Raw genomic sequence first — 26,962 nt, forward strand, 5'->3', positions numbered from 1 at the left:
GTTATACCTTAGAGAGACGGTTAAGAGACTGTAGATGTAGAAACAAGTATTCGAGGAGTGAGTGTGTGAGATGTGACTGTAGTGGAAGTCTTGTTTGTACTACAGTACTTGTAGCTACAGTACAGACCGTCGTGTGCATTGTTCTTAACACGACGATGTACTGTAACTACTCTACTCGTACAGTATGTCTGCACTCAATTCACTATGCCGTTCTCTAAATCACTCGACAGCCATGACGGTTTGAGTCCAACCACCGCCATCTCCGCACCTGCCCAAGTCGGTCTAGTCCAGCACAGCCTCCACTAAATACATGTACAAGTGTGGTAAGCGTCTCCCTGTCATCGACAGTGCATTTGGAATTAAGCTGTTAGAGCCAAGTAGGCTAAGCGGGTCCTAGTCGAGCTGTCATGATAAACGTAGAGTTGGAGGAGTATCGTAGCTGGCTGCTTGTAACAGTTGAAGAAGAGATAAGTTCATGGACACCGATAATATAGGCATGCACGCACACCAACATTCTCTCTACCATACTTATCTTCACTCTAGAGTTGGTCATACACCGCGCTAGCAACGCTCGTAAACTCCAATTGTTAGCACCGTCTTCGCTGCTCAGCCCCGACTTTATTTCTCGACTGGACATGACAAGACTGAAGACTGGCAACAAGATTCCGCGAAACGAGCAGGAACAGTGGTCCTGGCGACACCACAAGCGCTGCTGAATCACCTCTCATACTCGTACCGTCGTTGCATGGTATCGTACAGTATGTACTGTAGTCTACTGGCACACCTTCCACGGACCCACCGTCGAGTTGGTAGACAAGTCGTCGTATGCAGAGCTTGGCAAGGCTTGGTACGAGTAGTGACCGGGGGTTACGGCACAATAAGTCTTCAAATAGTCCCCAGATGGTTTCGTATGTCTTATGTCTTATGAGCCGCCACACGCGCGCGTCATGTTCAATTCCAGAGTCCTTCTTTAACGTTGAGTTGAGGCTGTGTTGAGTCTGTCGGGCAAAAATGTGCATATATACATTTGGCACCTTTGCACGAGTCATCATCATACAAGCGAGAGTCGAACATTGGACAAAAAAGAGTATGAGTGCACAGAAAAATCAGTATGTACTGTACACACACGAGCTGGTGGGAGCTGGTGGGAGAGGGGTGAGGGAAGAGGAGTGGAAGCTGCAAGTAGGTAGGCCGGTTTAACTTCATGGAGACACCTACAACGACGAGTCTTGTAAATGTGTTCCGTCTGTCATAGTTCTAGTCTCAAGTACGAGCACCCCATTTTACACCATATACGTCTTAGGTCCCATCTTCTGCTTTTTCTGCTACTCTGCATACACTCTGAAACTCTCTTTACAAGACTCTATTTTCTTACACTTTAATATGCGCGGCACTCCACAGCCGTATATGAAATCCACCATCGCCTGGCATAGCACTCAGTACTTGTACAAGTTCCTGTGAAGGCGACGCAGAAAACAAACGAACCGCCAGCAACGTACCACTCTCCACCCCCAAGGCACCCATGAAAAGGTCGATATCCCCTTCCGGCCCCGGAGCCAAAAAATCAAGAACCACGTCGTGCGAACGATGCCAGAGACGAAAACAGAAATGCGACCACATGCTACCAACGTGCACAAACTGCCTCAAGGCCGGCGTCACCTGTGTGCAGCCCGAAAAGTACGCCACCAAGGCCCCCGAGAAGGACGACTACGTGCTGCATCTGGAGAAGAAGGTGGCCATGCTGGAGGACCTGATAGCTCGACAACAAGGCCAGTCGCGAGTGTCAGACGCCTGTAACGGCGTCAAGGAGTCCCAGGCACATCACCACCACCACTCCCATGGGTCGCTGGGTCATAACCATATTCTTTCGCCGGGTATTCCTCTTCCTCTACAACAACAGGGAGGGCCGACATCGTCACCAAACGCTCCCCCTACTCCCTCGGAACCACCCAACCGAACAGTTTCAATTCTCAACGTCGATCCCAACAGTAACTCGACAGCGCCACAGTCGTTTTCGGTGGTTTCACAGCGGCTTCAGGACTCGTTATGGGACAGCCATCTGGCGACAGAAACGAACGTGCCCGTGGATCCTTCTTCCGAAGGATTCCTTATTCCGCCACAGTTTGACTTCTCGCCATACAAAGGAGACCCTGTGGAGCAACCCAGCAGTGAACTGGCCGACAAGCTTCTCGAGACGTTCTTCCTCAAAGTCCATACTCGTCTACCCATGGTTCCCCGACATGAGTACCAGCAAATGTACAGACTGCGATTTGACAAACCTGTGGGTGCATTCAACTCGGCTGCATACACAGCATACCGTGTCCGGTGTTTTCGACTGTATATTGCCTATGCTGCTGCTGCCATGATTCTCGATATGGCCGACCAGTATGAAGGGCCTGACTACATGGGCTACTTTTACATGGCCATGAGATACGGTCAATGCGCCAAGGTGGACGATCCGTGTCTGCAGATTGAGGCCTGTCTGTTCGCCATTCATGTGCTGGTACGATGTGATAACGAGGTTGAGTTGTACAAGAAGTTTCTCGACATTGCAACCTTGCTGTCGTCACAGGCGTTGCTGCACAAGAAGGAGACATACGAGGGGCTGTCTCGAACCGACAGCAACCGTCTAAAAATCAGCTTTTGGGCGACTTACAACATTGAACGGATCGTCCACAGTGGACTAGGCCGAAAGAAGTACAGACACCTGGAAGGTGATATCACCACGGACATTGATTTCGACCTGGAACCGCCATATGCACCCAAGCAGGTTGAAAATGACGGCTCTGAGCATGGTGACTCGGGAACCAGCACACCTACTATCAAAGACGACCCCTTAGCTCGAATTAACGGTTCCAGAGTTCTGAAACGGATTCTTAAGCTGCGCAGAATTGAGTCTGAGATTAGAGAACACATTTATCTCGATGACAGGCCTCTCGATGAACAGATTCTCAAGGTGCAACCGTTCCTGGACAAACTGGAGGACTGCAAGACGGAGATCATCCAGATTGGAGGCATGGACAAGGACCTGCATCACTTGCATTACTCGCGCGTTATGCGTATGCTACTGCAGCCGTTTCTGGGTCGTCTGGATCCCACGTCTGACCTGTTCCGCAAGTGTGTGACTGCCACCGAAGACATGATCAAGATCTTCAAGGAATACTTCTGGAACTCGCAGCGGGGTTTCACCATCTCGTCTATCCATACCATCTTCGTCTGTGGCCTCACTCTGCTTTACTCTCTGTGGCTGTCCAAGCATCACTTTCCCATCCACATTTTGGACGGTATTCGAGACTGTTCGGTGACTCTGGCGATTATGAGCGCCCGGACACGCCTCGCAAGAGGATATAGAGACACGTTTGAGAACATGACCAAGAGCACGCTCAACTTCCTCATTTCCAACGGCGCCAGTGGCTGTCTTAACGAGAGAGTCACAAAGTGCGATGAGACAGGATGCGTTGAAGTTGAGGCTGCTGTTGCTGCAGATGCTCCAGTGGCAGCTGCTTCACCAGTGGGACAATACTCAGAGCTCCACCCCAGCTATGACGTACGAGTCAAGCGTGAACAGCAGGTGGCGGCTTCTCCCAAGCCTCCTGTGGCTGCTAATGCTGCTACTGTTCTGGAAGAACCTGCTCCCGTGGTGGATTACTTTATGAACAACATTAACGATAGGCCCCCTCTTCCGAACATCCCCAACAGCGACTTTTACTACTACGACGATGATATGCAGAATGTGGTGCAGGACATCAGCTCATGGGCGCGGCAGACAAACGAGATTGAGGTGTTTGAAAACGGCACGGCGAATGCCCAGGTCAACACTGGGCTGTGGAGACAGCTTGATTACGGCTTCACCTAGTTATTTATTTGGGATGTATTATTGACGGTACAAGATGATAATTACTGTACGGTACAGTACTGTATGTAGTGTATAGACCATTGTAGGTTTATGATCCGAGATCCGAGTACAGGCTAGCTCGAGCTAGCAACTAGTGGAGGAGACACTAAAAGGTGGAGAATGGAAGCAAGTGGAAATGTGGGGGCTGCAGTATATGACCGGATAAGTCGTGTTTTTTGAGCGGGAAGAATCCCAGAATTACGGCTGAATACATGGACGTACAAGTAGTCGGGCCTTCGCGTTTACTCAACTATTGCTTTTTTCTTGATTTTATTCGTTTCCATCCTCTTTTCATCTTTTGTCATACAAGTACTTTTCTTTTATATATAATCTGAAAGTTCGGTTTTCACCACCATGCATAAATCGAGTACAGTACCCTGCAAGACAGTATATTTATTCCAGGCACTTGACAAGATCACGCAACAAAACAAAACAGCATGTCAGAAGAGTTCAAAGAAAAGGGTGAGTACCACAATCGAGAGCTCTTACCATCCCCTATCTAACTAACACAGGCAACGCGCTCTTCAAAGCCCAGGACTACGCACAAGCAGCCCAGAAATACTCTCTCGCCATTGACGCCCTCCCCCACCCCGTCTACTACTCCAACAGAGCGGCATGCTACCTCAAACTAGGAGAGTACGACAAGGCCGCCGCGGATTGCAAGGCCGGTCTCGATCACGTGCCCGAGTTCCAGAAACCACAACCCAACGTCCCCGAGCTGAAACCCGACACTCCCATCAAGCTCTTCTTCCGATGGTCTCAGGCTCTGGAAGACCAACGCAACTACGCAGCCGCGATCTACGTGTGCAACTCGGGTCTCAAGACATACCCGGGTAACGAATCGCTCACGACACAGCTCAAGAAATTGCAATGGGTAGAGAAGAAGGAGAAACGAGACATGAAACAAAAGGCCTTTGCTCCCCAGCCACAGACGCAAGCAATCCCCACCCCAGAAGCCTCTCCAACAACCCAATATATTCCAATCCAGGTGGTCGACTCGCTGCCTATCGATCTAATGTCGATATATAACACTCCCGAAACTACAGACCTGCTGGAGTCTCCAAAACTATCCACTGCAGCACCCACACACCATGCATTCCCTACCCAGCTGCCTCTCATGCTTCCAGCCTGCCTGAACGCTTACACACTTGCCCAGCTGCTCAAATCCCCCCAGAACCAAATGAAGGAAGTCCGAACATACTTGTACAACTACGATGTGGCCCAATGGCCCCATATCTTTGGAAGAGGAGGAATCGACGCGGACTTCATCGAAGAGATGCTCAAGGCTATCATTGAGAACGAGGACAATTCACAACGACCAAGGGATATTGTACAGAGTATGAAGAAATGCGAACGATTCAATATCGCAAACACATTTGTGCCCAAGGACCTCAAGACCAAGGTTAACGAGATATGTGGTGAATCTCTGTGAATATAACTAATAATAACAAACATACATAATAATGCCATATATTAGCTAAAGCAATCTCTAAACATCAATCTTCTTCTCCGGCAGCTTCCCAAGTGGCAGCCGAGCGTTAGGTAACGGCTGCTGCAAGCCCCGAAGAAACCAAGGCACATGGTTATCCAGCTCGATATCAAGGGTATCTTTGAACACAATGGGTAACACAAACAGGGCCGTCATCGCGAGCAGGTTCAGCGCAAATAGAATTGCGTATCGGGTCACAATGCGTCTTCGAACTCGCTTCTGTCGGGTCGAGAAGACGGGTGACCGAATCTGCCTGCTGGGCCGCAGCCAGAATAGCATCATGGAGTGCCACCGATCAACAAAAGGAATCAAAATGAGTGGGAACTGAACGAAAAACAGCGCATGTCCAAGAATGTAATCCAGAGCATACATGCTGCTTTCGATCTTCTTGCACAGCATCTCTCTCCAAGGCTGGGTGAGGATCCTCCATCCTAACCCAGCGGTGAACCACTTGCCAGACCACCAGGCACGGTTTGTGTGGTCGTGCTTCAATTCTCGACTCAGGAACAACGTAATTATGGTCTTGAATATGAAGTCTTGAATCAAAGTGCATGAAATGAAACCAAGAAGTGTCACGGGAACATTCCAACGCTGGAAGAACCACATGAGTTCAAACGCAACCAGATGGTTCAGTACAGCAAAGGTGTGGACGACTGCGGCAAAGGTGCCAGGTGCTGACTTACAACAGACAGAGAAAATGGGCCCCACAAGACAAGACACTCCAAATAGCACCAGCTCCATCACAATGTTCATAACGATAGGGAACAAGGTGCAGATTGCCAGTCGCATAAGAGGGTTGCTAGGTGTCCCGTCGATTTGCTCATTTTGGTAGTTCATGAACAGGTAGGGGAGAGTAATGCAGCACGCCGAGAGAAGAGTGCCAACAACCTCGGACAGGAAGACATTCACCAGACTGGGCTTCATCACTCCCCGACTGTCAGTCTCGGAAATCTCGTTGAGCGTTTTCTTCTTGTAGCCAGTGATCCTGGTTCGAATCAGACGAGTGTACCCAATCCAAGACGACTTGTGCCACTTTGTGTTGCCTCGATTCAGCCACCGAATGAAGTTTCGATAGTCCACAAAGTAGTCAACCCACGCAAACTGGTGGGGATTGAACAAGAAGGGAGAGATGCAAAGGGCCACAGCTGTCACCCAAAACCATAGCAGAGCCACTCTCCACATGGTGGTACTAATCACAATCATGATGAGCAGTGATATCGCACCAAAGTAGATAGAGGCAGTTGCAAATCGCGAATATAAAGTTACGAACGGTATCCGAGATGTTGCAAATCCTCGTCCAGTGGAGATGTACCGAGCGCCACCAATCGTCAAATCTTGTAAGAGCGCCTTGGCGTAGATCTGACAACAAAAGACCTCAAACAGTGGCGACAGACAAGCCAGATGCTTGGCAAGTCTTGTGGCAGCTCTCAAGAAACCTCTCTCGCTGAACTCCTGAATGAAAAGTGGCACAAAGGACATGAAGAAGACGACAAAGATGGACAAAATGCACCGCTCCAGCCACTCAATAATAGGGATCACGTTGGTGCAGCCCTCTGGAACACGAGCAGCAGTAATGGGTGCAGATCTGTCGTACTCACATATAACTGAGGAGCTGTAGAGAGCAGCAATGTTGATTCCAACAATGAGGAAAAACTCGACAGACATGATGATGAACATGTTGTTGATATGGAACCCTGGGTGGGCGTAATAGAACGACAAGAAGCGGTCCAGAGGGAGGTGAGTGCCGAGGTAGTAGTATTCCCGACTCAGCATCTGCTCTCCCATACCAGCGCCAATCTTTGTGGAAAAATTGAGAATAGATCCGAACCCAAGATCACGACCCTTACCGCATTGGACGTACTCTGAGTGCTTAATTCGACCACCTCTCATGAGCGCGTTCATACCAGCATAGATGTCCTCGTTCAGGTGCAATCCTTTTTGCGCTTTGGAAACACCACCTCGGGTCACCATGAATGTGGCATTGAGGTAATCTGGATGACCGTAGTGCAGTTTTCCACCGATCTTGGACAGTGTACGCGCAAAGAGAGTACCAAAAGTCTGTTCCTTTCCTGCAGCAATGTCTCCAAGCACACCAATGTTCTCGGAGAAGATGTACTCGCGAGAACCAATGAAGGCCACAGGGTTGGCAAGAGTGTCGGGGTTCTTTTCGTTGGCCTTGGGACTGGCGTACGGAGAAGCAGGCACATTTCCAGCTGGAAACTCCTCAAATTCAGCCAGAATGCTCCGAATCTTCAGACACTCCTCAATGTAGCTGTCCTGGTTGGCGTCCACGAGCTGAATGTACTCTCCTCGATGAAAAATGAGAGCCACATTCTGGTTATCACTCTTTCCGTCTCCGAGAATGGGATTTCCAGACAGCCGAATTCGGTACCGAGGCTTCCGTCTGCCGTTGTCAAGAATGTCGCTGTCACCGTCAATGAGAGAGGCATACACGATCGGTTCTCGTCCACCTTGGCTGGGGTCCTCGTCCAGATAAGCCACCTGCAGCTCGGGGTGCATCTTGAGCAGGTACTCCAGATTTTCAGTCTCCTGCACATCAAACTTGCTCAATCTCTGCATAGAAACAAGCAATCTGAACTTACGACGGGATATCATGTCAAGATGCTGGTTGAAGACTCGGGTGTCGTTCTGGCAGTGGTGGAGCAGCTCGGGGTTCTCCACGTTGTAGAGCAGTTTGATGGCCCTGGAGTAGTTCATGAAACCACAAACGGTACGGTAGAGGGTCTGGCATCTCAGCGAGGCCCAAATTCGAGTTCTCATCTGGTTCTCAGGAGACGAAAACTTGAAACCGACACAATAGTATGGCAGATTGTCGTACTTGCCACTCTTTTGGTCCCGCTTGTGAATTACCTCCGGCACATTGAGAAGACCATCCTCCCCACCATCCTTCTTCTCCTGGTAGCTGCCCTGAACCTCTTCGCCGCCGTTGTTGTGCATGAAGTCGTGCATCAGCTTGGAATCACACACAAAGTTATCCCACTCATTGGCATGAAGCTGCTTGAGGTACTCCAACAGTGTTACTCGTGAGTTCTCGCCATCCTCCTTGATGATCTCCTTCAGCGACAGCAGAATCTTCTCGTTGTAGTGAGGAACAAGGACGGTGAACGTAGGCATCTCATCAATGACATAATTGTCTGGGATAGGAGTGGCCAGGGACTGTGCAAAGAATGAAAGACGACGTTCGCCTTCGGTCTGAGAATCAAACACAGAGTTGTGGAACGACTGATCCTCCTGAGATGCGAAGTACTTGGGCTCTGATAACACACACATGCCCTGTCCATCAATCTCCTGCTGATACGCGAGCCTGTGAGCATGCTCTTGAGAGATGATGTGCTCGCGATACAATGAAGTTATTATAGAATTCCAGACTTGAGACACCAGATAGCTCTTTTTGTATCTGTTGGAGGGCAGATGAGAGGTGGAAAGGATTTTGGAGTAGATTCGTTTCGGCAGTCTCGAAAACGTGTTGCGCCAAGGAGTCCAAAGGGTGCCTCCAAGATACACAGACCGGATCACAGAGAATGTTGTGTTGAAGATAATGTACCAGAGATAGGTATCGAGGAAAAACAGAACCAGTTCTGTGACAAACATGCATGCAAGCACAAATAGGGGCTGGTACTTGCACAGGATCTTTCCGACGTACTCAGCACCCACACACTTGTCATACTCAACCAATCCCAGCTCTCGTGTGGGGTCCTTGAGAGAGAGAATCATGAAGAAGTAAGACTCAATGTACTTGGCGACAAATACACACACCCACAGGCCATACGACATCCATCTATCATTACCCTTTAAAGGAGGAAATGACGAGGCAAAGAATTTCGTAGGAAGCTGTCGACGATTGAACTTGTCTTTAGGGAAGAAGGTAAACAAGCTTTTGAGCGGCGTGAAGGCAAAGTAGAGCACTGTCACGAAGGCAATGACCAGCTGAATGATGGATATCATCAGGGCCTGGCCATTCTCTTCTGTTCGTGAGTACCATAACAGCACAAACACAGCGGGTGCAGCGTTGAGGCTTGTCACGAGTAGCAGGCAGAAGAGCCGATATGCAACTCTTTCACGTCCAGGCCATCTCATCGGCACAAAAACGGCCTCACCCATAACAGCTACCAGGCAGATCAATGGTGCCATAACTCCTCCCAATCCGACCACCGAGATTCTCACGTGAGCTGGGGGCAAATTGTCCAGCTCCTGGGAGTAGTTCTCTGTGTAGAGTGACGGCGTATTGAAGGCCGTGTAGAACCAGAAGACACAGAAGTGGATGATCCAGATTCTGTGGAAATTGACTGCCAGGTGCATCCAAGACCGAGACTCATGGTAAGTCTTGTAGAAGCACGTGGTCCAATCCACGGTGGACAACGCATTGTATCTCTCTGAAGCCGGCAAGTCTAAAATGCGGTTAGTTCCGCCCTTCAGCTTGATGCGTAAGAGACCCTGGCGGTACCAAAACAGCTGGTTGATATCGTCGTAACCAATCACGTCCTTGTGATCGCGCTCACGATCGATAAACTTGCCCTCGAAATTCTCGTACCTCTGGTTTCTGTAGAAAGAATAGAGGGGTGTGATGATAGTGTCTAAAAAGACACCATCCTCCACGTCAGGGGCAGTAGCGAAGGCGGTGGAGTAACAAAAGTCCCGTGCACAATTGTACAGGAAACAGAGACATTCAGGCATAAATCGAACCTGGTTTGCCTCACCCCAAATGAGCAGATACAGAGCAATGTCCTTCAGCTGGTCCTTGGGGCTTATAGTCGCCATATGGTTCTTCCAGTTCCGATTGCTGTGCTCGTAGGAGAAGTTTGCGTTTTCTTCGTTCCAAACGGTATCGGTAGCGACCATGCGACGTCCGGCTTTGGTCAACTTGCCGGAGTAATCGACATTTATTCCTCCAATCTTGTCTGTGATGTCCATCTGGGAAGCAAAGTACCACTTCCGGTAGTTGGAATGTTCTCCTCCAATATAGTCCGCGTGGAGGGTGAGCAGAGCATCGTTGTAAGACATTCGAGAGGACCGGGAGTCCAGAAGACACATGAAGTGGTCACGCATGTTTCGCATGCTCTGCACCTGGAAGCCAAACTTGGACTGGAGCAGATCGAACACCTCCACAACCTCGTAGAGATTGATGGGGATGACAATCTGGGGGTGTGGTACCCAGTCAAAGTACGTCTCGAACAGGTGTTTCTGGTGCTCGTCCGTGTACTCAAGCGGGACATTTCCAGAGCCAATCTCCTCTGGAAACAGTGCCATTCGGTATCGCACCTGCGGAGACACGAATCCAGACATTTCCTGGCCGTCGTATGGAGCAGACTTCTGGTTGTATGGCGCAGACATCTTGCCCGTGGTGAAGGCGGGGGCTCCATGTTCGTATTTTTGGTGGTCCGGAGGGATGCTGTGCAGGTTTCCGTCTCCCTGGAGATCGGGAGCCACTCCGGGGTTGACGATGGCTTCGTCCTTTTCACGGATCCAGTCTACGGAAGAGTTGACTGCCGCCAGTGAAGAGGTGTCTGGTGCCATGCGCATGGTGGAGGCATTGTCGCCGCCGTCGTAGTACGAGTCGTACGAGTCGTCGTCGGTGGTGGTGTAGTGGCCATCTGTGGCGGCATTTTCAGTAATGTGGCCCTCTGTGGTGTAGTCTTCGGAAAAGTCCGAGCTGCGGTTATCGTAGGACGCCATGCTGTGCGTGCTCTCCGAGTACACTGACCGCATGGTAGCCCTTCGAGGCATCTGTGTTAGTATGATAATGGCTGGAGGTATCACAATGAATAGAGCGGTGGTATCGCAACATGGGCGCCGGTCCACATACCTTGGTATCTCTTGGTAGAAGCTCTAGTCCAGGGAATATCCGATAGTATCTCTCAGAGGGTATCTAGGGTGGCGAGTGTCGAGGCAAAGGTGTGTGTAAAAGTTGCAGAAGATTAGGTGGAGAAGATATGATAGGGTGGTCACAACACAACACAAACTGTGATTGATCGCGTTGCTTCAGTAACCTTATAAAAATTAGTGGAAGAAAAGACAGAAAATAATTGTACTGTAGTTAACTAGAGCTGTGGTTGAGAAATGGATGCTGTGCGATGTCGAGATTGGAGATTGATAAAATTAGACCGGCCGGCCGAGTGAACTCACTTGGAAAAATTGTCCCATGAATTGAAGTATCAAGAAGCTAAAAAGAGACAAAAGGTCTTGCAGTGGTAAACTGGAGGTTTGAACAGACCCCCAAATCAATTATCCCAATTACTTACCCTTTAGTTAGAAACAAAAGTCGGCTGGGGGTTAAAATACAGGGTTCCCGAACTCCCACAGAAACTAAAAATGAACAAAAATGTACGAAATAATATCCATAACATATAGAATCTTCAAGCAGACACCTTGCACCGTGAAATTTGCCGCTTTTCCACACTTTAGAAAAACATACCCCCAAATTTTACTTAACTTTTACTTAAGGTTACTCGTACGGATACATCGATGCAGCAAAATTGGGGGAGTCGGCTAAAATGGCCCTGAAAACCCTAGCCTCGCGCCGCCTTAGTGCCCTATAAACGTACGATACGGTATATTTTGTAGTACGAGCACAAGACACCTATACAATCCTCGTATTATGACGTATAACAAACCTGAACCCATGATCATCTTCGTCGTATTATCTGCATGTCACCCCACATGTTCTAGACTGTGGTTCGAGCTTTTCCGCCGCTTGTTAGTCATTCCGCCGTTCGAATCTTCGTGATTCGCTCGCTTTCTGGCCGATACTAACCATGCTCCAATCAGATCTGGACCCCCTAAACTTGTACATGTTGAGCGATAGTATCGTACTCGTGCATACATGAGGAATAGTATCGCGACTCGTACATACATGAGACATGTTGACCTCGTACACTAAATTGGGCGGTAGTGGAGACACGGAGAACGTCTTATGACAGCCGATGAAAACGCCTCCAGACAACAACCGAAAACGCCTCCTCGTCATCTTCCAGCTCCACTTCCCATCTCTCTATCCTCAACTTATCGTAGCTCCTACAGTACTGCCGCCAGTAAGGGGGATTATATATGCATGTGGTGTTTCAGCCCCCTTCAGCCGCTTGCCATACAACAAGCCAGATAGGAGATTTGAGGCCGAGGCCTATCTTAACATATTTTATGCCAGCAAGTAACCCCAGAGCGGAGGACCGTCAGGTGAGAGACAGAGCATAGACTTGGATCACGTGACTGGATCCCCTGCTCCCCTTCTCCCCTTCTCCCCGGAAATGTGCCTCCCGCCTCGAAATCTCTCTCTCCTCCCGTCCGCTACGAGACACTGGCTCCAATGTAACGTCACTGTGCAACGTTACATTGGGAATACTACACTGATGGAAAATCAAACTCTACCCCATACAGCTTGGCCGCGAACCTTGATAAGCAGGTTTAAGTAAGAATAGTTGGAAAAAGCAGGAGAAAATTGAGTAGAGTTGAGCCTCAGACCAGGGGCACACCAGCGATATCAGCGGTTATAAAGACATAATCGGGCATGATAGACAGTTATATATATCCCGTCATCTTGAATCACAGAAAGAGAAGAAAAAAAAACTGCAATATCTCCTCTGTATGCTCTACAAGGCCCACCCCTATACTGTCCAACATCTCATTTCTGTCCAATAAAGTTAGTTGACGCGCGCCATAGGTTTCTCCCAACCATAGTCTTTGTCGCGTGCGTGGTGCTACTGTTGCATTGGAGTCACTACGACACTAACCCCAGATGTTACCATAGTTTTGGTCCGGAGAGGTATATATCAGGCTGCACGAACGCCGTCGCGAAGACCTAGTTTGATCTCCCACTATACAAGCCCAACGCCAGCTCCAGCTCAATACCCACCAGCACAATGATCCCTCAACTGTTTCCCTCTTCCGACCAGGGCTGTGCCTATGTTGCCCAGCTGGTGATTGATCGAATCGTCGCCTTCAAGCCTACCGAGGAGCGGCCCTTTGTTCTCGGCCTGCCCACCGGCTCGTCTCCCGAGGGCGTCTACAGACGACTGGTGGAGGCCCACAAAAACGGTCTGTCGTTCCGAAATGTGGTCACCTTCAACATGGACGAGTACTGCGGTCTGGCCCCGACCAACGACCAGTCGTACCACTACTTCATGTACCATCACTTCTTCTCCCACGTGGACATTCCCGAGAAAAACATTCACATTCTCAACGGCCAGTCGGACAACTTTGAGCTCGAGTGCGCCAACTACGAGGCCACCATTGCATCTTTCGGCGGCATTGACCTTTTCCTGGCAGGCGTAGGTGTCGAGGGACACATTGCCTTCAACGAGAAGGGATCCACGCGCGACTCTCGAACCCGACAGGTGTTTCTGGACGAGAGCACCATTCGCGTGAACTCTCGATTCTTCGAGGACCCCTCTCAGGTGCCCCGATCTGCTCTTTCAGTCGGAGTTTCCACTGTTCTGGCCGCCAAGGAAGTCATCATTCTTGCCTTTGGCTTTGCCAAGGCCGAGGCCGTCAAGAAGACCCTTCTGGATGAGGTCTCTTCTGATTGTCCTTCTACTTTTGCACGAGAGCACACCAACTCTCAGCTCATCATCGATACCGGCTCGGCCTCAGGTCTGGGAGCTCTGGCTCAGTCTCTGCACATGCATGACGGCTCTCCTGTCTTTGAGGAGATGCCTGCTGTTCAGAAGGTCGAGGCCAAGTGAACGATGCAAAGTCATTGTCCATCAAAATTAATACACCAAAATTAGTAGTGAATGATATTTATTGATTAATAATGCGACAAGGAGATCTTCTTCGACTCGGATTGGGGCTTCATGGCTAGGACATTTCGACTGGCATGGCAGACTCTGAAGGTGACACCATTGATACCAACATGGGACACGAACACTTACTAACCCGACATTTACCAAACTGACACTTACAGACACCGACAAACCGCTGAGACGGAGAAATTGAAATCATTTCAGATCACAATGAGGTAGTCAGCTTCTTTGACTGCAGTTTGTGGCATACGCTGGAAGCATCCCATGCCGATTTTAGGATTCTCGTGATCTAATCAAAGATGGCTGTGTGAATCCACATGGCTAGTCAATGGCTTCCAAATTGAGCTCAAGTCATGTCGTCCGTTCATGTAAATGCTCTGGCAGTGTTTTCAGCGCATTAAGTGCCGTTATATACCGCCTTCTGACAACATCCAAGGATCTGCCTAGGCATCATAGCAAGCGGCACCACACAACCACACATGTCTGTACAACTACAGGTGGATATATGAGGATCATTAGCATCATCGAAGATATCTGCGTGAATTGCTACAGTACGTTTTTCATCACTTTTTGTCTTGTATAATTGCGTAATATGACATATATACCCCTACAAGTACACTGTACGGAAGGTATACGCTTAACCACTGTGCCAGTATTGAAAGTAGAAACACAGGCATGTTCGTATGCTATATTTGACTCATTCAAGTATGTCCACTTGTACTCGTTCTCCAAACCTCTCCTGCCATTAGTCATCCACTATATGTTCCCCCTTTAGGCGCCATAACCACCCTCTTTTTCCCTTACTCTCTCCCAAGCCTAAAAAGGAAAAGATAGTGGTGTTTAGACTGGACTAATTTTGGATAGGTCTGAAACAAGACAATAATTGGTCATGAGTGGCAATTATAAATACTTGTAAAAAGCACGACTTTGAGCTTCGAAAAACGGCCATGGGCTTCGTCTGTATCACCCTGTCATATGCTCCTGCACTACGTGGCCTCACGTGAATTTGTAAGTGGAGCCTCGGCTAATTTGCTCAGTCCGTTGTCCCTTTTTTCGGGATCAGCTGCCTTGGGCAGATCCAAACCCCAACCCCATGTACAAGTTTGGGGTGTGTGCCCTAATCCCAACCTCGTTCTGGCCGTTCTCTCTCAGATGGGCCGTTTGATACGAGTGTAATTTGAGGCCAGCAAATCAAGGGCCGGATGATACTTGTTGTGCTTGGCTCAATTTCGGGGATATTTTGGGCGCCCCAAAACAAACAAAAAAACATTACTGTATTTTCAAACATAACTGGTTGGCATCGCCCCTACCCTTTGAAGCTCGTATAACTATACAGCGTGGGGAGGACTGTAGTAGGGAACTGGGATATATAATATACAGAGCAGTTGGTGAGGCGGAGAATAATAAGAAGGGAAAACGCAACAACAGTGGACCCTGCAAGACGAAAGCCCCGGGTGGTTGTATGAGACATGATACTTGAACTCCTACCGGAACCTGTACCGCACATTCTTGACTGAGGGCGCTCTCCCCTGGTGTCTGTTTGAAGCAAGAGTAGGCGATAAACTTAGGGTGCAGCACTAGTGCGTAGCAGGACGTGAGATATAAGCCTGTAGAGCGTGCCTTACAAGTGTAAAGGAAGTTAATTGTGTGTGGTCTAGAGCCAAGTGAGATACAACCTGCCCACTTGACCACTTCAACACAACTCGCAAGACCCCACGATCGCCGACCCAGTCATCGCAACAGCCACAACAAGCGCCTTTATACGCCACCCACCACGCTGAGATTCAACAGCTCAGTTCATACCATCCACCCACGGGTTGATCTCACGATCCAGCATTCAACCTGCTAGCGCCACCACAACTGCCAACATTGCTCCCGTCCTTTCGGACACAGATACACGCCCGCCTCGCCCCACACACCATGATCTATCTTCCACAGCTGCTTCTGAGGAGCAAGAAGCTGAGTCTGGTGTCGTCACACATTTCCTTCTCAGCTGGGCTGAGAACCCTGGCGTCCAAAAGACGGTTCGGCACCCAGCCCATGCTCCAGAAGGAGAGCCCCGTGTGCGAGGCGCCACATATGCCCGGTCCGACGCCATACGAGTTGCGAGACGATCTGTTGCGACTCAGAAGACTCAAGTCCGAAGCAGGACTCGATGTGGACCCTGTGATTGAGCTGCCAGCCAAAGAGACCAAGGGCAAGTCCTCGGATAGGAACGACAAGGACAAGGTGGCTATCGGCAGCCAAATGAACCAGACCATCCCCCGCGCCGAAGGGACCTCCATGCCTATCGATAATGCCGGGTTGAATACAGGTAATAGTATTGAGAACAAGGAGGTTCCGGATGCAGGGCTGTTTGGAGCTGTGGGTCTGGACTGCTCTGGCATCACCGACAATACCACCCTGGACAAGGAAATGAACAAGTACAAGGAGGAGGAGGCTCGAGATGTGCGGTACTACCAGTACTTTAATACCTATCAGGTGTTTGACGAACTCAAGGAGGGAGGGTTTGACGACGAACAGGCTCATCAGATGGTAGGGATCATTGGTGATATGGTCAAGTACAAGATTGGCGATATTCTGGAAAACTACTTCCCCATGCTAGACTCTGACAACGAAGCCTACTTGTTTGAGGCTGCCTGTTCGGAGCTGCGAACCGAGGTGCAGAAGATGAGAGAGGCGGATGTCAACGAACGACAGCTGGAAATCGACTCGTTCCAGAAAGACATGGAGGAGTTTGAGCAGGATGTTAACTCGCTGCTGATTGACATGCGAAACAACATTGACATTCTGCTGAGCGAGCGAAAGAACGAGAACGACGAGGTGCTCAAACACACAGATATCCGAATCCAGGAGGTAAACAACAGCATTGTAGTTGACGCCAACCATCGTATGAAGCCCGTAATCGAAGAGTTCCGGTGGGTGCTGATGCGAAATGGTCTATTTCTCATCTTTTCCGTGGCAGTCATGCTGCTCGGAACTCTGTATCTGTGGCGAGTCAAGACCAAGTTCCTGGAGGAGGAGAAGCGACGGGCCGAGGAGGTGGACCTCAACAAGACAGACTTGGAAAAGTCCATGGAGGACCGAATGCGAGACCACGAGCCCATTGTTGACTACTTGCTGAATTCCAATGACACTCCTAACAAGGTGGTTCATTAGGTGCTGCACAACCCACAGTCACACAGTCACAGTGTACCAGCTGTGGTGGACCAGAGAGAACAAAACTCCCACAAAACAAATACCTAACTTATATCACGTCCTTCCTGGCAGAGGACATTCCCATTGCTGCATTCTTATTTATCTGTCCAAAGACTTTGTTCTTCTGGTCCGCGAGCAATGGTGTATAGACCAATAGATTACTGACTCATGAGTGGTGAATATAGATGGGTTTGTAGGAAACGCCGTTGTTTAGGGCTCGAAAACAGCTAACTTGACTCCTTCCGATGATCCCTTTGACCTGATCAAAAGTTCCCAATCAACAGTTCCGATTCAACAAGCATCTACTACTATAACAGTGTTTGTTGGCTGCTCCGTGGCTGCCTCTGGCGTTCTACACCACAGTGTAGATGGTAGATGGAGAAAAAGAAATCAATCTGTTCTACTTGTAGTTTGCCAAAGCCCATGCTCCGTCGCACTCTGCCGTGTCTGGTGGCTTCTGTCTTGGAATTGGAATGAGGCTGGCTTGTCATCTTGAATTGATTGCGACTGCGATCCTGGCTCTTTGTCTGCTCTCCTCGGTTGCTACTCGTACATATTCTGGTTTAGTTAAGCTTGGGGGAACACTTTAGCAAACTACTTGCATACTTTACGTTGATCCGAAGCAGGTTGGGCAACTGGACGAAAAGCATCCAGGTTGCTGAGTGGGCGTGTCCAGGACCGAGTGCGTACTTCAGCGTACTTGTGCTCGTGCTGTGCTTTGTTCTTTTTGAACCGCTTGTTACCCGCCCTTTCACCGCCCGTCACCGCCCATCACCGCCCGTCACCGCCCTCTCCCTGTTCAAACACTGGTGAGCATTCGCGTTGAAAAAGAAATGACCGAGACCACGCGGTGCAAGTGGCTTGGGATGCGTGGTTTTTTTGATCTGACACGCCCGGTCTGTGCCCGCTTCATGTGAGATATTTTTCCGACTGTGAGCTACTTGTAGTGACTATAAATATCTGACTTACTAAAAATCACACACACTCATCTCTCCTGCGCAATGCTAGCTATATATAGCTAAGGCACGACGCGGTGTGTATAGACATGTACAGAGTGACAGAGTGAGCGGTGGGAACCATATAAAACAGTGGTTACAGTGAGATGAAGAATGGAGGCAAAAATGGTGCAAATGATGCAAACGGTGCAAAAGGTGAAAGAGATGCATCTATGGAGGCAGAAACGGAGGCAGAAATGGAGGTGGGTACCAAATAGGAGGGTGCTCTGACTAAAACCTGAGAAGAGTGCCGTATGCACACTCATGTTCATACCATACTACCAGCACTGAAAAAGAGAACAATGCAACGTCCTTGTTTGACAGCTATCAGACGTCAGCTGGCGGTGATGGGGCCGAATCCGTCTGACCGACCACAAGTACTGCCACTCTTACTCGTACAAGGTAGCCTGATAGTGGTCGAAATGGAGCCCACGTGGAATGCAGTATCATAGCCTGGTCCATATAGCATCCCCACTCTGAGTGCATAACTGGAGGTTACAGGGAGTGGTCCGGTGTGAGTATGAGTATGAGTTTATCGAGTAAAATTTATAATGATGCTGTACTTGTACAAGTATATATGAGTGCAATAAAGACGACTCTAAGTGAGTCCAAACAAGCCCGAGTAGGTGAAAAAGACCACAGTCTGTATCGTACCCGCGCCAACACCACCACCCCGCCACAATAGATGTAGCCACATTCACTCCCGTCAGACAAGGAACCACTTGTACATGTGATCGCCCATTGTTACTAGGGCAAGGTTTCAATAGAGTTGGACACTAGGTTGCAGCGTGGAATGAGAAGAGACATCTCCAATGAGCAATAAGGTGCTTTGAGAAGGCGTGGGAGAAGGGCCTTTGCAAAAACCTAAGCCAAAGCCAAAGCCAAAGCCAAAGCCAAAGCCAGAGCCAAAGCCAAGAGAAAAGTCACTCAAGCGAGAGATGTGAAACGAGGCATGATGGTGGTCAGCGTCGGGCGAGCACAAGTACGACAACTGGAACAAGTCTGTAGGACCCTTGTAATAGCCGTCACCCACCATATTATTTAGTGTGCACCGTTGACGTGTCTTTTTGGTGGATACGCCAATTCCGTATGAAAAATTATCACCTCAATAGAGAAAAAATATAATCCACGTTCAAAGTCAATCCAATATCGATTCCTGACAGATTCGCACTATTGTGCAAGTACAAGTACAGTACAGTACGTACGAATACCACCGTACACTGGTAGGCTATGAACGATCCGATGGCCTGCATGGCTGCCTTTCGCTTGGACGGAAACGTGTACGCATTTTGAAGCATGGGAGATGGAGCCAGCATTGGCAGTGGTGGTACCGTTACTGGTACTCGTAGTCTCCTGGTACTTGTTCTCACATGAGGTCCACCTCCGAAAAGACATCACCACCACCGCCAACACAACCACCATACTTTGGCAAATATTATTCACGCCGTTTTCTGGTCTGAAATGCCACCCCCCCACATTCCAGCTTATCGGCCCAGGCTGGCATTGTCAAGCATTGTACGGTTGCGATTATGCTAGGGTGCTGCCTGGTGCGAGCTTATATGCCAAACGTTAATGCCAAAGTTGCAACCGGGACGCGACTCTGCATTCCATAGGGTTAGGGTAGAGGGCCCGAAGCGGACGCGCGTGTCGGTAGTCCGATAGTGTGGCATGAGTCTAGCAGGCCTAGGGTGGGCTACAGAGGCCGCTGGTAAGGTCCCTTACACGCGCCAGGGGGAGCCTACAAGTAGCTACAATGTAGTGCATTGGTCACGTTTTGGCCCGATCCAAAGGAACCGCGCCAATGTGGCTTCTTCAGGTGCACGGACACATGTCGACATGTCACCAGTCTGGGGAGAGCCTGTTAGGAGTCGCGGAGCCGGGTGTCAAAGACGCACGATACCTACGTCTTTTTTTCGGTTTAACTCGCCCACGTTACTTGTACGATCTCCAGGGGAGTCACGGTGGAGCCTCCCAAAACCGTATGGCTCGACAATTAGATGGTGGTAGTGTTTGGAGGAGCGCTGGTCCGGATACGGAACCCATGTTAGTTGCATTACCATCGTTCAGTACGCCGCCTGTGAGGCAGACCGTGTGGATATTTTCCATCCTGATTGTATTTTTTTCCCTTCTACCTAGAACAAGTGAAAAGGCTGAAAGGGCTGGTAGAATATGGTAAGGAGTGCAGGCCAGGAGTGATACGACAAGACAAGACGAGACAAGCAAGCAATGGGAAGCAGACAAGAAGCAGTCGAGTTGAACGGCCACACCCCATCCCACACCATGATGGCCGTGTCCATGCTTGCTCAGATAGTTGGGGTGGACGATCCGTTCGTGAGGCCGTTGCGTTTGCCTCATCCGGCTGATCCTCAATGGGTATGTAGATCCTATAGGTTGCGGGTGATCGAGCCAGCTACAATTTACGACATTACACTATCGCTTGCTGAACCAATACCCCCAGTCAACTCAGGCGTCCAATTGGTCTCGTTCCTAGTATCGTAGTCTCCAACATCTCCTACCCTCCAATATCCGTCTTATGTACTCGTAGCCGAACTCAACCTGAACATACTTTGGTCCCCGCGTGGTGTCAGTGTGTCTCTGTCAATGGCCTTTTTTCCCTTTTTTCCCTTTTTCCCTCTTTTTTCCTCTTTTTCCCTCTTTTTTCTCACTTTTTTCTCACTTTTTTTTCCCCTTCTTCTTTCGCACCTCCTGGTGGATCATTGCATGGTGGGACGACAGTGGAGATATACATGCGTCACGTCACAGTGTAGAGGGCAGCCAAGGGGAAATCGCAGCAAATTCCGTCTAACGCCGTCGCCGGCACCGCCTCTTACATAATCCAACATGCCGTAGCAATCTTTTGGCTTGCTACGTGCGCTCTCCGGCCTCTCTCAGACGCTCGCTTTTTTGCCCACCGAAGCTTCTCCTCACGCGTGGGTTTTCGCGATTCTGGCCGAACCGTAACCTTGTAGCAAACCTTCGGCACAACTCTATGCACATGACGCGGTAGTTGGAATGGGAGCTTCTGTACAAGCCAAAACTCTTTCTCTTTGTTGGCTGCGCCCGAATTCGGATTTTCAAACTGACGTCTAATCTCAGCATCTCATCTCTACTCTTCAATCCACGAACATACTCACACCCACACACACGACTTCAACAGGACCAGTCAACCGCCACAAACAGTCACCAGACACTAGCCAGGACGTTGCCAACGACTCTCAACGTTGCCACTTACACACGTCTAAATTCTTCGTCCTCCTCCATCACTGACACTGTCACAGACACAGACACAGACCCAGATTGAGGATCCAGAACGAACAGAAGAACATTGACTGGACCAATATCGACGGACACGCCATCCCAGACCACGCACAACTTCCTCACATTCGCTCATTTCTTTTCTCCCCCCCCCCTGCTGCTACTGACACTGACAAAAACCTGAAGTGTCTCATAACGCCTCAAGACAGTCAGACATAGACGCCTCAGAGCAGACACCCTCCCCCCCTTCAACTGAAAACGACGACGAGGTAAACAAACACACACACACACACACTCAGGGGCCACACCAACCTCTCGTATTCGGGCCTTCTTCTTTCAGTTCTCACGTACCCGGCTCACTAATTAACCGGTACGTCTTTGTGTTCCTATTCTAATCACTCACCCATCCCTCTCACTCGCTCTACACACAAAGTCACGATGGACGAAGGTATAACCCCCATCAAGTACAACACATCGGCGCTGCCAACGCTCAACTCTAACCTGCTCAAGTCCCTCAGCTCGGTCCACCTGCCGCCCCCTCCCAGCACTCGCGCCATGTCGTCACGTACCTCCTCTTCAAAGATGTACTGCTACACCCCCGAGTCCAGCCAGGGCAAGCAGCAGCGCTACAACCAGAACGGCCAGCAGCAACAGCAGCAACAGCAGCAACAGACGCCAGCAGACTACTCGCCTCATCTCGGCGACGTGAACCTGTCCATGTCCAACGTCATGTATACGCCCCCTTCGTCGCAGCAGCGGTTTGTCAACACCAACCAGAAGCAGCAGCACAATAACTCTCAGCAGCCGTACTTCACGCCCACAGTGCCTCAGTCTATGCGATACAAGGTCGATAAGGAGAACGTGCCGCTCTATTCGCCAGACCTCAAGGCCTCCACCAAGCCGCCGCAGCCTTTCTTCTGTGTCGACAACAAGGACGCCAACAGCAACAGCGCCTCACCCGTTGACGCTCCAGCCAAGCTGCGGATTCCCGAGCCTAACGAGTTCCCCGAGATTGTGGACGAGGGCACCAAGCCGCCGTTCTCGTACGCACAGCTCATCGGCATGGCCATCCTGCGGTCGCCCAACCGCAAGCTCACGCTGTCACAGATCTACGAGTGGATCAACACCACGTTCAAGTGGTACTCGCAGCAGAAGAGCGGATGGCAAAACTCCATCCGACACAACCTGTCGCTCAACAAGGCATTCAAAAAGCAGGAGCGCCCCAAGAGCGACCCCGGAAAGGGTAACTACTGGATGATTGAGCCGGGCATGGAGCAGCAGTTTCTCAAAGAGCGTATCAATAAGAAGCCCGCTCCTCAGCAGGAGTCTCGATACTCGCGAGAGGCCATGTCGCGCTCCAACAGTGACTCAATGGGCCAGGGCTCTTTCGGTGAGTCCCACGGTCCTCCCCCCAGCCAGTTCATGGGTGTCATGTCTCCTTTCAAGGCCACTCCCATGCAGAACGGTGCTGTTCAGGGCCAGATTCCCATGCAGATGCCTACGTCGATTAGTCATCACACCCAGCAACAGCAGCAGCAGCCTCAGCAAGTCCAACATACACAGCAGCAGCCTCAGCAACAGCAGCAACACCATCAGCAGCACCAGAACCAGCATCAGCATCAACAGGGACAGCAGCAGCACCAGGTGCCGCACCATGGACTAGGCCAGAGCGCGCCTTTGCACGGAGGAATGACACACAGCGACTTCTCGCAGGCATTCCCCCACTCCCACTCTGCATTGGCCCACGGGCTGGAGCTCCATGCAGCCATGCATAACCCCAACCTACAGTCGCCGCTTCGGCTCAAGAAGCCCGACGACAGCACCGACGACGAGGACGAGGACAACGCGTCGAGCCAGGGCGTCAGCAGCAGCAACACCAGTAGCTTGGGCGAGCCAACTACTGACGCCATTCTGTTGCAGACCCCGCAGCGAGGTTCTGTGCTTGACCAGCTCCGAACTCCTGAGAAGAGCACTCCCGGCAAGCGACGGGGCACAAGCACTCTGAACTCCGGAGACTCGGACTCCCATATTGGAAGCGACGGGGCCAGCGATCTGCGACCCACGGCGCTGGCCCGATCTGTGAGCGAGCAGTCGTACCCGTTTGCGACTCCGGTGCGAAAGTCGCTGGGCCTCGACTCCCTCAAGCATTTCTCTTCCACCTCGCTGTCTCTGGACTCGCCCACACGGGGCAAGCACTCTCTGGACGACCTGGACATGTACCCCATGACCCACAGTGCCAAGCGGCGGATGCTCAACAGCGGGCGAGCCGCTCACATGCTCGGTGGAGGTGTCAGCCTGGGTACACTGAAGCTTGATGCTCAGTCGCAGTCCATGATGCCTCCGACGTCATGGTCTTCCGGAACTTCGTTTGGCTACTCGTCAATGACCGAGTTCTCTTTCGGACGGTATGGCAATTCGCCCGTCCGAGGTGGAGGCACTGGCGGCAGCAACGCACTCAGTGCTGTGGGCTCGGCTGCTCTCTCCACAGCCGCTGCTCTTTCTCCAGTTCGTAACGGAGGCCTTACACTGGCCCCTCTAACCCCCGCTACTACACTGGCCCCTCCCGTGTCGAACCTCCCGTCCTTCACCTCTCCTCGGTTCCGGTCTCCTCTGCATAAGTCTGTTCTGTCGGACTCCCCCCGAGGCTCTCTGATGGGTCCTCCTGTAACATCTCGGGAGCTGGACGATCTGGCCCATTCGCCTTCGTCGCGACGTGTGCAGGCCTTGCTGGATGAGGACGACCACATTTCCCGCGCGTGCTTTGGCTCGCCTGGCAAGCGGGCGGCTCGATCGCAGCAGTTCCTGGACCACTCGGTGTTATTTGAGCACTCTGGCGACCACGTTGACGTGTTTGGCGTGGATGTGTGTCAGGTGGTTCGACGGGCAGTGGAGAATGGCGGCGCTGACGGAGGCAAGAGTGCTTCTCCCGGATCTGGTAACTGGGATTCTATTGATTTTCGACGAATGATTATTGAGGAGGGTATTCGTCTGGACAGTCCCATCAAGACGCAGGACGGGTACCGGATCGGTCTTTCTCCCTCCCGGCTCCGACGATGAAGCGTGTCTGCAAGGCACGGTTCAAGCGAGTTTGGAGTCATTTCCTCTCACATCAGACCCCTTTTCTATTTATTGTGACATTATGCACGGGCAGGTAATTTATGAGTATATTAACATATTAACATCTATATAAGTTTGTGATTGTAGTGGAGATTTAGGGATCGTATTTCTGAGACAACTGAGTCTTTAGAGTCTTTATATAATAATATGATAGATGGCATGTGGTGAAGCCATGGTAGAAATGTGTGTCACCATGCTACGGTATATAGAAAATGGGTGTATGACACGGTCTATGTGATGCTGGTCTATTCTCTCTTCTTATATAAACACTTGCGTTTCCCTTTTTTTTTTACTCTCTATGGCTCACGTTCTGTTGCTTTGGATTTATCGGATATGGACTTCGGATTTATTAGCTTTGGATGGGTCGGTGGGTTGGGTTAGCTACCTTTTATGTTCGGTGAGGGTTTGGAAGCACCTTATTGGCCCCGCAGATGGATGAACGTACGTCTTCATTCACACTGCCCTTCCGGTATACGCCTCAATTCGCCTCGACACGTTTATTTCGCCTCATATCACCCTTCAGTTCAAGGTAACATTCCCCTGACACGTTCCTCTGTACCAGTTGCAGCTGAGACGCGCACTAGTGACCAGTACGAGAACATTCAGTCTACCAAACACTGCCCTTCTCCAGCACTCGTACCATGATCTGGAACAACCGTCTGATTTTGGCGTTGTCGCTGCTGCTGCGCCTGCATCTCGCCATCTCGCCGTCTTACATCCACCCCGATGAGCACTTTCAGGGCCCGGAGTACGCGCTGGGCAACCTGTTTGACTGGGCCCATGAAACCACCTGGGAGTTCAGGGGCGACAGTCCCATTCGCAGCTTTGTGCCGCTATGGATCCTGTATACTGCTCCCCTGAGCGTGTTGAATTTCCTGTGGAAGGGTCAGTTGTCGCCTCGAGAAGCTTACTGGTTCATCCGAGCCGGCCACGCGCTGGCATACTGGATTCTGGGAGACATGGCTCTGGACCGATTGAGCGACAGCAAAAAGAGCAAGACCAAGACGCTGTATCTCGTGGGATGCTCCTACGTCACGTGGTCATACCAGAGCCATACCTTCTCCAACTCCACAGAGACACTGCTGGTACTGTGGTGTCTTGTGATCATCAAAGAGAGCCAGCAACGGCACTCAATGCACCATCAACGTGTCCACAAGTTTATGGATGCTGGTTTGCTCGGTCTGCTTATTGTCATTGGAACCTGGAACCGAGTTACTTTCCCTCTATGGCTCATTGTTCCTGGACTGACCTACCTACGGAAGTACCTCATTCATAACATTTCGTCGCTCATACTGCTTATTGCCAGTGTAGCTCTCACGGCCTTCTTTGTCATCCATGTTGATTCAGTTCATTATGACCTTGAATGGACCATCACTCCCCTCAACTCCTTCCTGTACAATTCTCAAGGACACAATCTGGCTGAGCACGGCATTCACAACAGACTCACACACCTCGTGAGCAACCTCCCTGTGCTTCTGGGTCCTCTTCTTATTCTTCTGAGAACCCCTTCTCAATACTGGAAGTCTCTGCAGTTCCAGAGCGCCATCAGTGGTGTCTTCTTCCTGTCCTTGTTTCCCCACCAGGAGGCTAGATTCCTCATGCCGGCAGTTCCGCTCCTGATTTCCTGCTACGACATCAATGCTGTGCCAAGAAGATTTACCTCGGCTATATTCCTCCTGTCGTACGTGTTCAACATCATCATGGGCTTCCTTATGGGTACTCTTCATCAAGGAGGAGTGGTTCCAGCCCAACACTACCTGTCCAAACACGTTGACAGCGGCTCGCACACAGTGGTCTACTGGAGAACATACAAACCTCCCTCGTGGCTGTTAGGTATTCCAGAGGGTGAGCTTGAGATTCTCGATAAAGACCATCCTCTAGGAACAAACCTGTTCAAAAGAGTCACGGATGAGATCGAAAACATCCAAATCAGACACAAAAAGACCATGGTGACGGTTCTGGATCTCATGGGATCTTCTCCAGAGTATGTCAATGATGTCATTGCAGCTCTGGCACCGATTAACCCCCTCCTTGTTGCACCAGTAGCTGGTCTGAAGGAGCTAGACCTTCCCGCGTACAAGGAGGTGTGGAAGACCCGATTCCATCTTGGATTGGACCACATTGATGGGTTGGAGAGCCTGGAACCGGGTCTAGTGGTCTTGGAAGTGCTATAATCCGGCCCAGCCTTATATTTATTGGAATCAGGAAACATAATTGTACATAATTAATTCGTAAGTTTAACAGAAAGAGATTAACT

General features: G+C 50.3%; 9 protein-coding genes across 9 annotated transcripts; 7 read left to right on the plus strand and 2 right to left on the minus strand.

Annotated features, from left to right (window-relative positions):
- Positions 1–587: 587 nt before the first annotated feature.
- YALI1_C01843g (uncharacterized protein) lies at positions 588–1,055 on the minus strand (the record flags this gene model as incomplete). The annotated part of the gene is made up of 1 exon (XM_068282169.1): positions 588–1,055. The coding sequence occupies one exon, from the start codon at positions 1,053–1,055 to the stop codon at positions 588–590; it is 468 nt and encodes a 155-aa protein (XP_068138270.1).
- Positions 1,056–1,522: 467 nt separating this feature from the next.
- YALI1_C01847g (uncharacterized protein) lies at positions 1,523–3,856 on the plus strand (the record flags this gene model as incomplete). The annotated part of the gene is made up of 1 exon (XM_501327.3): positions 1,523–3,856. The coding sequence occupies one exon, from the start codon at positions 1,523–1,525 to the stop codon at positions 3,854–3,856; it is 2,334 nt and encodes a 777-aa protein (XP_501327.3).
- Positions 3,857–4,332: 476 nt separating this feature from the next.
- YALI1_C01876g (uncharacterized protein) lies at positions 4,333–5,327 on the plus strand (the record flags this gene model as incomplete). Its single annotated transcript, XM_501328.3, has 2 exons — positions 4,333–4,357; positions 4,408–5,327. The coding sequence occupies 2 exons, from the start codon at positions 4,333–4,335 to the stop codon at positions 5,325–5,327; spliced, it is 945 nt and encodes a 314-aa protein (XP_501328.3).
- Positions 5,328–5,384: 57 nt separating this feature from the next.
- YALI1_C01944g (uncharacterized protein) lies at positions 5,385–11,129 on the minus strand (the record flags this gene model as incomplete). Its single annotated transcript, XM_501329.3, has 1 exon — positions 5,385–11,129. One exon carries the CDS (start codon positions 11,127–11,129, stop codon positions 5,385–5,387), a length of 5,745 nt encoding a protein of 1,914 aa, XP_501329.3.
- A 2,129-nt stretch (positions 11,130–13,258) lies between these two features.
- YALI1_C01965g (uncharacterized protein) lies at positions 13,259–14,080 on the plus strand (the record flags this gene model as incomplete). Its single annotated transcript, XM_501330.1, has 1 exon — positions 13,259–14,080. One exon carries the CDS (start codon positions 13,259–13,261, stop codon positions 14,078–14,080), a length of 822 nt encoding a protein of 273 aa, XP_501330.1.
- A 1,980-nt stretch (positions 14,081–16,060) lies between these two features.
- On the plus strand, positions 16,061–17,299 carry YALI1_C01993g (uncharacterized protein; the record flags this gene model as incomplete). The annotated part of the gene is made up of 1 exon (XM_002142989.1): positions 16,061–17,299. One exon carries the CDS (start codon positions 16,061–16,063, stop codon positions 17,297–17,299), a length of 1,239 nt encoding a protein of 412 aa, XP_002143025.1.
- Positions 17,300–21,174: 3,875 nt separating this feature from the next.
- On the plus strand, positions 21,175–21,807 carry YALI1_C02044g (uncharacterized protein; the record flags this gene model as incomplete). The annotated part of the gene is made up of 2 exons (XM_068282170.1): positions 21,175–21,179; positions 21,612–21,807. The coding sequence occupies 2 exons, from the start codon at positions 21,175–21,177 to the stop codon at positions 21,805–21,807; spliced, it is 201 nt and encodes a 66-aa protein (XP_068138271.1).
- Positions 21,808–22,026: 219 nt separating this feature from the next.
- On the plus strand, positions 22,027–24,645 carry YALI1_C02053g (uncharacterized protein; the record flags this gene model as incomplete). The annotated part of the gene is made up of 1 exon (XM_501331.3): positions 22,027–24,645. The coding sequence occupies one exon, from the start codon at positions 22,027–22,029 to the stop codon at positions 24,643–24,645; it is 2,619 nt and encodes an 872-aa protein (XP_501331.3).
- Positions 24,646–25,346: 701 nt separating this feature from the next.
- Positions 25,347–26,879, plus strand: YALI1_C02086g (uncharacterized protein; the record flags this gene model as incomplete). The annotated part of the gene is made up of 1 exon (XM_501332.1): positions 25,347–26,879. The coding sequence occupies one exon, from the start codon at positions 25,347–25,349 to the stop codon at positions 26,877–26,879; it is 1,533 nt and encodes a 510-aa protein (XP_501332.1).
- Positions 26,880–26,962: the final 83 nt, after the last annotated feature.

This window comes from Yarrowia lipolytica, chromosome 1C, assembly GCF_001761485.1.
Source record: "Yarrowia lipolytica chromosome 1C, complete sequence".
Taxonomy (NCBI): Eukaryota; Fungi; Ascomycota; class Dipodascomycetes; order Dipodascales; genus Yarrowia; species Yarrowia lipolytica.